Source organism: Gadus morhua, chromosome 19 (assembly GCF_902167405.1).
Source record: "Gadus morhua chromosome 19, gadMor3.0, whole genome shotgun sequence".
Classification (NCBI taxonomy): Eukaryota; Metazoa; Chordata; class Actinopteri; order Gadiformes; family Gadidae; genus Gadus; species Gadus morhua.
This window is the reverse complement of record NC_044066.1, coordinates 9,982,162-9,993,029: the sequence shown is the minus strand read 5'-3', so window position 1 is coordinate 9,993,029 and position 10,868 is coordinate 9,982,162. Positions and strand designations below refer to the sequence as shown.

Sequence of the window (10,868 nt, the reverse complement as noted above, 5' to 3'; positions counted from 1 at the left end):
TAAGCCTTCTGAAGGGCCCCTTCTGATGGGCCCCTGTCTTACCACCAGATGTGAGGCTGAAAACAGGCCGATTTAGAATAAACCCCTTTGTGACATGACAAGTGGGAGAGTCCCACCCACATATGTATGATACGTGGCTGCGGTGCCCAGGGAGTTGATCCGTCGTACATCTGGTGGACACTCCCAGGTGTGAGGTCACAAGTGGGAGTCCTTACAAATGGCTTGTAAGGACTTAGCCTTTTTATTCCACTAGGACTTATCAACCTTTAAACCTGAGAGGTTTTCTCTTTAATTCGTCCAAAACAAACCTTTAATTTTGAAGCGTGTTTTTTTCCTTGGTTTCCTTGGAGCACAATGAGTTGATTCTGGTGAATGTCATGTCTGCTCATGTGCTGCAGTCCCAGCTGAAGTGTGCATGCCCTCTTGTTGCGAAGGGGGATGTGATGGGACCAGGATGAGGGGGTGAATGAGGTAAATACCAGGCTAGGGTGCTCTGGTGTATTAGAAGAGAGAACTAGACTCCCTAAAAGTAGCCCAGTTGGTGTATTTCCTGTTTTCAAACACACATTTGCACAATTTCGAAGGGAAAGGAAAATAATTGTATGTTTCCTCCCAAATCTCTTCAGCGTTAAGACACATCATCTGCTCCATCCACACAACGATCTCCCGACAGGACTATTTTCAGACACTGATCTCATTATTTCTCACGCCACTAAGCCATTACAGGTGGAAGCTAGACAAAAGGGCAGACTCTAGACAGAATATATCAATACATGACACTCCTGCTTTCAAACCTCTGCCGCTTCCTCTGCTTCCAGCCCCTCTAATCTTTGCCTGGTGTTTGCTTGTGTTTGTGAGCCAGTTAATCTTTGTCAAGCCATGGCTGTGGTGTTTCAAAGGGGCCAGCAGCTTCCCTCTATGCACACACGTCACCCAACCAGACTCTCAATACCCACCATGTTTCAACGGATGGAATAAGCATTTACACATCTCCTGAATTTTAAAAAACTGAAACCGAATACTAACAAATATGAATCCTGCATGTTCTGAATTCCGAATTCCAAAAGTTCCAAATTATGAAAATTCTAAGTAAAGAAATTTCGGAATTCGGAACAGTGCAGGGTGAGAGGCTTATAGCCATCATGTGACCTGTGTCCTTTCCTTTCACTATAACCTGTCTTGTTTGCATTCCTCTTCCTCTCTTCTTCCTCCTCCTTCTCTTCATCCCAATGCCCCTCCTCGACACACGCCCCCTCTAAACCCTCACCTACCTATGAATCAACCAATCCCCTTTCAGGATCACTTTCACTGACCAATGAGGACTTACTAACAGCTTTCTGGTACGTTTGGTGCTGCCCAGTCACCATCGTCATCCTCACCTGCTTCCTTCTACGTTGTGGGAGGAAGAGGTCTCTGCGACTGCTGCATGCCCATGTTCTCAGTCTCAACTCATGTGTCTTACTGTAGTGTTTCCCCCCTGTGAGTTTGGCCTTCATGTAGCACTGCATGGGCGCGTGAACAGACATTCACACTCTTCATGTTGTGTGTGTTTTTGTATTTGAATCATAGAGGTAACCGTGATCAAATATGTATTTTTCTTTTTGATGCTTTTGGGAGCCGTTGGGGTGTGAGGAATAAGAACACTCAAATCTGAACACGCAAACACACACACACACAAACACACGCACACAAACAAACACACTCAGATACCTACCTGCCGAATGTCACCGGACATCCAACGTCGGTCACATCCAAAGCTCAAATCATGATATCGGACTGTGTTGTGTGTCTCTCAGTTTGGTATTGTGCGTGTTTTTCGTATCAACTCGGTCATTCATTGTCTAGTGTCTACTGTTGTCCTGTCAACCAAAATGCATATCATATCTGCATATGCCGATTCATCAGCATAAGCATATTTTGTATAGTTGGAAAGTCCATCTAGAACGACATTTATAGTTGAATTCCATAACATCAATAGAAGGCCTATTTTGATTATTGTGAAATGAATACATTTATATAATTAGATTTTTTGTCAAAACAATTGAATCTACTCTATTCTAAAGAAAAGCAATCCTGTTACTACTGTACAAAGCCATTTAGCTTTCATATTTAGGAGATAATTTTATCCAAAGTGACTTGCGGTGCCCACGGTTACAGCTCATTAGGGAATAGGCCAGGCTCAGCCGTCTGGATCAAGATGCTCAGTTGAGTCAGAGGGCATCAGAGGTGAAGGAAGTCATTTAGGAAGCAATGATATATTCAGCATCACGTCATATTCATTTGATCTCGACTATGTCTCTCATTACGCTCAATGTCTTGTTAACTCGGTGTCAAATACATAGACGTCTCGAATGAACCGTCGTCCAGTCCCAGTATTACACGTGTTGTAAGTCGTGGTGATCTTGTGTTACCGTGTGAGCTGCTGTCAGTGCATGACATTACATACGTCTTTGAAACAGTCCCTGTTTCACCCACAAGTTGTGCCATTTAAAAAATGTAAACCATTTCTGGCACCACTGTGTCGGACGGATATATGAACTCCTGCCTACCTGTTGTGACCGGTGGGACTTCATCTTGCTGTCCCAGTTGTGATGTCACAAGTGGACTTATTTGGAAATAGCTTATAATGACTTAAAATAGATGCCCTTTAAATGGGTGCTCCTGCATTACATGCAAGTGTAGTGAAATTTTTTTCAAATTTTAAATGTTTTCAGGAAAATAACATTTGTCTTGTATAGGAGAGCAGTAGATTGAACCCCTCCACCCCACACATCCATATCCTATCCTATCCGAATCCTCCTGTGTGTTCCTTAACACTTGACCGATGTGTGTCTTCTGTGTGTGTTGGATTTGTGTGTGTGTGTGTGTGTGTTTGTGTGTGTGTGTGTCTCTGTGTGTCTCTGTGTTTGTCCATGGCAGTCGAAGACCCCCACCTTCTCCAACCCACTAGGCCTCCAAGCCCCTCCCTACTACTACCGTCATCATTAACCCCACCTACCCTGCCTCCGGACTAGAGGGCAACAGCTCCACCTACCTGCTGTTATCTGTCATGACAGACCAGAGCTGGTTCCCTCCTCCTCCACCTCTTACTGCTCCTATACTACTGTACTCTCTCTCATTGTCTCTGTCTCTCTCGCTTTCTGTCTCTTTCTCTGTGTCTCTCTTTCTCTCTCTCTCTCTTTCTCTCTCTCTCTCTTCATGTTTTTGGTCACACACCGATATGCAAACAGACGCATTCATGTGCACGCACAAAACACACACACACACACACACACACACACACACACACACACACACTAGTGCATGATATGTAAACTTACTATAAACACGCTATTTTCCAATAATACCGGTAACCAGAGCTGAATGAAAAATGTAAATTTACACACGCACACGAACACAAACTCAAACACACAATGTACATGCTAACGGTCAGATACATCATACTCAGCATGAATAAAAAGGTCATGAAATACACTGAATACTTGCGTCTACCGAGGTACTACCTTTGCACTTCATTTGAAATGGCTTTTGAATACTTAATAGTCATATGTGGTTTTCACATTTATATTTCGAGGCTGCTTTTCCTTTCAAATCAAGCCTTCTATGTATCGAATAAACATAAAGCATTGTCTGGCCAAAGTGGTTTTGGGTAAGAAAACTTCATCCATGTGTGTCTTAAACTATTGTCGGTTGTATCAAAAAACATCAAGGCCCAATCCCATTTCTACCCCTTACCCCTCCCTTTACCCCTCCCCCTTGTTTTGAAGGGGTAAGGGGAAGGGGTAAGGGGCAGGGGTAAGGGGTAGAAATGGGATTGGGCCTAACAGTAACCCTTAGCCCCCTTTCTCCAAAAAACAATGCCGAAAGTAGAATAATGGGCTCGGGAAGAAACATTTGTCTCGTCCAATCACTGTAGAGGTAGGGCTGTCTTTGCACCTGAATGGCCAATCAGAAACAATGCAGTTTTGAGCTTCTAACTGTACAGTCCTTAAATAGCAATGCCAAGTTATGTATAGACACAATGTACGCAACATATCAAAAACTATCGTCTCTTCACCTCTATGATTTTTGGCATTTCAATCAACCTATTTATCTTTAAATTTGTTGGTCAGTAGCTTTCCATAACTATTGACAATTTAGGTCAAGTTGTCTCCAGTCAGAAAAAACACTTTGAATCATTCATCAGACAGTGATGAATGATTCCTTGAAACGGGTTGAAACCGGTTTCAGTCGTTTTCTTTGTGCTTTTTCAACGTGTCTTACCTACTCCAAATCCTCTATAAGACAACGGTGTGACCTCTCTTTTCAAGCAAACAGGCGTTATGCTTTCAGGACAATTGGCTTGTTTCTCTTGTGTGTGTATTTGTTTATACCCAATGGACCTATGCAATATTATTGCATTGGTTTTTAAAAGACAACAGCCGGGTTTCATGTTTGTCTTGGATTTAAGTTTTCTGCCTTATCACAAACTCCTCTCTGCACTGACCCCAACCAAATCGACCGTCCTCATCCCTACAATAAACTCTATTACAATAGAGAGGGTGGGACTTCATAGAATGTGCAATATGTCATTGGATAGCTGAACTGCAGCTGTCTGTCAATCATTTTAGACTCAAGAATGAAAACTGATGAGATGTTAAATAAAGAGGAAAAACTTGAATTCTCTAAATACTCACGTAATTCAACTAAATGATCAGGATTACATGTTTGCTGCTGGTCAAATGTTTAACATCCTGTTCAATTGCTGGTATTCTTCACTGAATATCTTATGTTTTCTTTCCCTCCCTTCCTCCCTTCTTTTTCTCTCCGTCAGTGGTTACGGGGGTAACCATAACATCAATAGAAGGCCTATTTTGATTATTGTGAAATGAATACATTTATATAATTAGATTTTTTGTCAAAACAATTGAATCTACTCTATTCTAAAGAAAAGCAATCCTGTTACTACTGTACAAAGCCATTTAGCTTTCATATTTAGGAGATAATTTTATCCAAAGTGACTTGCGGTGCCCACGGTTACAGCTCATTAGGGAATAGGCCAGGCTCAGCCGTCTGGATCAAGATGCTCAGTTGAGTCAGAGGGCATCAGAGGTGAAGGAAGTCATTTAGGAAGCAATGATATATTCAGCATCACGTCATATTCATTTGATCTCGACTATGTCTCTCATTACGCTCAATGTCTTGTTAACTCGGTGTCAAATACATAGACGTCTCGAATGAACCGTCGTCCAGTCCCAGTATTACACGTGTTGTAAGTCGTGGTGATCTTGTGTTACCGTGTGAGCTGCTGTCAGTGCATGACATTACATACGTCTTTGAAACAGTCCCTGTTTCACCCACAAGTTGTGCCATTTAAAAAATGTAAACCATTTCTGGCACCACTGTGTCGGACGGATATATGAACTCCTGCCTACCTGTTGTGACCGGTGGGACTTCATCTTGCTGTCCCAGTTGTGATGTCACAAGTGGACTTATTTGGAAATAGCTTATAATGACTTAAAATAGATGCCCTTTAAATGGGTGCTCCTGCATTACATGCAAGTGTAGTGAAATTTTTTTCAAATTTTAAATGTTTTCAGGAAAATAACATTTGTCTTGTATAGGAGAGCAGTAGATTGAACCCCTCCACCCCACACATCCATATCCTATCCTATCCGAATCCTCCTGTGTGTTCCTTAACACTTGACCGATGTGTGTCTTCTGTGTGTGTTGGATTTGTGTGTGTGTGTGTGTGTGTTTGTGTGTGTGTGTGTCTCTGTGTGTCTCTGTGTTTGTCCATGGCAGTCGAAGACCCCCACCTTCTCCAACCCACTAGGCCTCCAAGCCCCTCCCTACTACTACCGTCATCATTAACCCCACCTACCCTGCCTCCGGACTAGAGGGCAACAGCTCCACCTACCTGCTGTTATCTGTCATGACAGACCAGAGCTGGTTCCCTCCTCCTCCACCTCTTACTGCTCCTATACTACTGTACTCTCTCTCATTGTCTCTGTCTCTCTCGCTTTCTGTCTCTTTCTCTGTGTCTCTCTTTCTCTCTCTCTCTCTTTCTCTCTCTCTCTCTTCATGTTTTTGGTCACACACCGATATGCAAACAGACGCATTCATGTGCACGCACAAAACACACACACACACACACACACACACACACACACACACACACACTAGTGCATGATATGTAAACTTACTATAAACACGCTATTTTCCAATAATACCGGTAACCAGAGCTGAATGAAAAATGTAAATTTACACACGCACACGAACACAAACTCAAACACACAATGTACATGCTAACGGTCAGATACATCATACTCAGCATGAATAAAAAGGTCATGAAATACACTGAATACTTGCGTCTACCGAGGTACTACCTTTGCACTTCATTTGAAATGGCTTTTGAATACTTAATAGTCATATGTGGTTTTCACATTTATATTTCGAGGCTGCTTTTCCTTTCAAATCAAGCCTTCTATGTATCGAATAAACATAAAGCATTGTCTGGCCAAAGTGGTTTTGGGTAAGAAAACTTCATCCATGTGTGTCTTAAACTATTGTCGGTTGTATCAAAAAACATCAAGGCCCAATCCCATTTCTACCCCTTACCCCTCCCTTTACCCCTCCCCCTTGTTTTGAAGGGGTAAGGGGAAGGGGTAAGGGGCAGGGGTAAGGGGTAGAAATGGGATTGGGCCTAACAGTAACCCTTAGCCCCCTTTCTCCAAAAAACAATGCCGAAAGTAGAATAATGGGCTCGGGAAGAAACATTTGTCTCGTCCAATCACTGTAGAGGTAGGGCTGTCTTTGCACCTGAATGGCCAATCAGAAACAATGCAGTTTTGAGCTTCTAACTGTACAGTCCTTAAATAGCAATGCCAAGTTATGTATAGACACAATGTACGCAACATATCAAAAACTATCGTCTCTTCACCTCTATGATTTTTGGCATTTCAATCAACCTATTTATCTTTAAATTTGTTGGTCAGTAGCTTTCCATAACTATTGACAATTTAGGTCAAGTTGTCTCCAGTCAGAAAAAACACTTTGAATCATTCATCAGACAGTGATGAATGATTCCTTGAAACGGGTTGAAACCGGTTTCAGTCGTTTTCTTTGTGCTTTTTCAACGTGTCTTACCTACTCCAAATCCTCTATAAGACAACGGTGTGACCTCTCTTTTCAAGCAAACAGGCGTTATGCTTTCAGGACAATTGGCTTGTTTCTCTTGTGTGTGTATTTGTTTATACCCAATGGACCTATGCAATATTATTGCATTGGTTTTTAAAAGACAACAGCCGGGTTTCATGTTTGTCTTGGATTTAAGTTTTCTGCCTTATCACAAACTCCTCTCTGCACTGACCCCAACCAAATCGACCGTCCTCATCCCTACAATAAACTCTATTACAATAGAGAGGGTGGGACTTCATAGAATGTGCAATATGTCATTGGATAGCTGAACTGCAGCTGTCTGTCAATCATTTTAGACTCAAGAATGAAAACTGATGAGATGTTAAATAAAGAGGAAAAACTTGAATTCTCTAAATACTCACGTAATTCAACTAAATGATCAGGATTACATGTTTGCTGCTGGTCAAATGTTTAACATCCTGTTCAATTGCTGGTATTCTTCACTGAATATCTTATGTTTTCTTTCCCTCCCTTCCTCCCTTCTTTTTCTCTCCGTCAGTGGTTACGGGGGTGAGTGAGACGCAACAAACAGACCAACCCTAAACAATATTATAGTCGCCTGTGTTTACTTCTATCCATTGTCTCTCCCACATATTGTTTTAGAAACCGCGTATTTACCCCTCCCTTCCTAAGTTCCTCGACATTTGGTTTTTATTTTTGTTGTAATAATAATGACTGCACTTGGTGGTGGTAAATTTGTTGTTAACGTGAAACTAATGCACCAGCCACAGAACTGTTTTCTTGCTGCGCGTGTACCCTTGATTGATGTCCTACTACTACAACCCGTTTCAGAGTCGCACTCTCCAGCCCCCAGCTCTCCACTAACATCCCCGTCACTGCTGCAACACCCACAAGTACATTGTAGTTCTTTACTAGTATACCATGGACAACATATCTGTGTATTTATTTACTGTAATAATGTATGTATTTATGTATGTGTGTGTTGCATTTTTGGATTTGTGCTTCCACTGTCTAGAGACGTTAGTTAATCATGCATTAAAATGACTGAAGATTAAATTATTAGCCAACATTTGCGCGTTTGTGTATAAAGAATCAATATGAAGATAATACAAAGTAAAATCCAATTATAATGAATTGTATGTGTGAGTCGACAGGGATATTTGAAATGTAGGAAAAAAGGTGTTTATTTTTTGTCCCTCTGTGCGTGATGAAGCGGCGAGAGTGAAGGAGGGATGAGCTTTGTATCTTGGCAACAAGGCGTGTATGTGTGTGTGTGTGTATTCAGTTCAGAGTAATATCCTTACTCTTCAGGACCGCTGTGCTTTGTCTAAACGATAAAAAATAAATCTGTTTAAGCGACAGTTTCTCAGACCTCCCAGTGTTTTTATTGTTTAATTTTCTTACAAATACAGGGAAAGTGTTATATTCTTTTTCGATGCAGCCATTAAAGGGACACTGTGTAAAAATTACTCCCAACTAGTGGTACAATTGTGTATTGCATTCAAACTAATAGTGCTCGCTTGTTCAAAAACGACAGTGGGCAGTATGTGCCAAGAAGTTGTGTCATGACATCCAATACTACCTCATCGAGTCATTCGAGTGATGATGAGGTTCATTATTTAAAACAAATTTCAAACTGCATTGAATCATTAGTGTAAGCTAATGATGTATGAGTAATTACTCCTCGAGCAAGATAGTGAATTATTTCAGTCATCATCATTTCATGGCTCAGAGTGAAAACGCGTTTGCATTTCCTGTACCACGTAGTGCTTTTTGTCCCTCTCGGCAGTTCATAGACCGGAAGAACATGGAAGCCTCCATGAAGCTTACCCGTCCTATGTAACTACATATTAATTATTCTTCGCTCAGGAGGATAAGTGCGATTTTTGGCAGATATAATTTTACACCAATGAGGACTTATTTATGAATTAATACGTTGATTTGAGGTAATAAATTACTTAAAATATTACACAGTGTCCCTTTAAGGAAATAAAATAGGACACCTATGCTGCATTTGTGACATCATGGTACATTGGTACCACCCACCATGGTTTCTGAGTTGATCTACAACCACCCCTTTTGTGATGTCACAAATATTTTGAATGTGTGGATTTTCTAGCACACAATCCCATGCATGGAAAGGCATGCTTGTGACCTTTAGCAGGCATGGGATTAACAAACCAAACGGGCAATACTTTACTTTGCTCAGTTTTATTTGAGAGGGAAAGAAAATTTTCAAGAAAAAGAAAAATCCAACAGTTCAGAATCAGCATTTCACGAACAGGTTCTTCTGATTGAATGATTCTTCATGTGTCCATTGCTAAACGGTCGGCTCTCCTACAGTACATTAAAACTCATTAGTTTACATACTTCTTCCAAATAAATAGAATATGCTCTCTTGTGGTCTACGGCCGTATAATAAAGCCAGCCTGCCCTAAAGCCCCCCCTTGCTTAAAGCCAGCGTGCCCTTCTTGGTCAGCAGTTGGCTGTCCAGAAAAGGCCAAACACATCGACACTCATTCTACACCCCTAGCCCCTGAGCTAGAGTGTACAACAGAATCCCCCGTTCCATTCGACCCCTCACCCTAAACACACACGCTCGCACCAGGCATAATTAATATACAATATGTTACACAGATACAGTATATACACACACACACACCACCGTTTACAGTAGACGATAAACGCTGCCTCGTTCCCACCCTCCCGCTCATACGTTCAACAGTGATTTAGAAATTGTGAAGAATAGATTTTATAAAGACTTTTATAGTCCAAAAATAATATAACCTATTCTCTAAAATGTTATATGCATTTTTTTTATGTTCCGATCACCCTCCCAGAAAAAACAAAACAAATGTATAATCTATTTTAAGAAAATGCTAGGGCATGCGAAAGAGAATGCTAGGAAGCTTAAAATAAATCTAGAATGATAAAGTATGTTATGCTATGTCACAATAGTGCCAGTGCCCAAAGTGCTGAGGGTTCAGGGTTTAGACTTTTGTGTGTATGCTTCCTTGCACAGACAAAAGCGGCTTCACGTCAACACATTCCAAACATCCACCATCTTTCACTTTCAGCCTCCTTCCCAAGCTTTTCAATACCAGCTCAGCCCAGCCAAGATCTAGACCTTCTATTTGTTGAGCGGCAATTATTGCCAAATCTAAATTAAATTCTCCAAAATCAACAAAACGGCAAATTAATTGGAAAGAAATGGAAAAAGAAAATAATCAGCAAAAAAAAGTTTTTCAGGTGGAATAGAAGAGTTCTTTCACCGCAATTAGAACAAACTGAGTAGTTCATAAGTATCCCACGGTTCTCCCAAAAGTCGACATTCAACCGTAAACTAAAATCAAAACAAAAGATTTACACCTTTGTGGCATTATAAATAAATGTTGACATCAATCATTGTAATGAAACTCAATGCCCGTTATTCAATTACTTGAGTCAGGTCAGTGGAGTATATATGTAATGTTTCCTGCACAGCCAATGGTCGGGCTTCCAGATACTGAAGGACATCACAAATCCTAAACGTGAGTTTCGTGTAAAGTAATTTGTTTGTTCACAAATTTGGATTGAGATATTCCCGGAATTTAAAGACAAAACAAAAAACTAAAGATGGGTCGAAAAGGACTATTCAAATTCTGGCCTGTATATTTACACACATCCTTCCTGTGCACGCACGCACGCGCGCGCGCGCGCGCGCGCGCGCGCGCGCACGCACGCACGCA

General features: G+C 41.2%; 1 protein-coding gene across 8 annotated transcripts in view; it reads left to right on the top strand.

Moving 5' to 3' along the window:
* Window positions 1–8,504, top strand: part of dnm1a (dynamin 1a) — a 63,892-nt gene extending 55,388 nt beyond the window's left edge. For 5 of the 8 annotated variants that reach the window (XM_030341893.1, XM_030341889.1, XM_030341892.1 and 2 more), the window contains one exon: window positions 2,920–4,815. In XM_030341893.1, the coding sequence (XP_030197753.1) occupies window positions 2,920–2,950 (31 nt within the window). In that variant the 3' untranslated portion in view covers window positions 2,951–4,815. Of the gene's footprint in view, window positions 4–398; window positions 472–2,919; window positions 4,816–7,678 lie in introns of those variants that run through there. The other 3 variants (XR_003974004.1, XM_030341890.1, XM_030341895.1) reach the window with 3 other exon arrangements.
* Window positions 8,505–10,868: the final 2,364 nt, after the last annotated feature.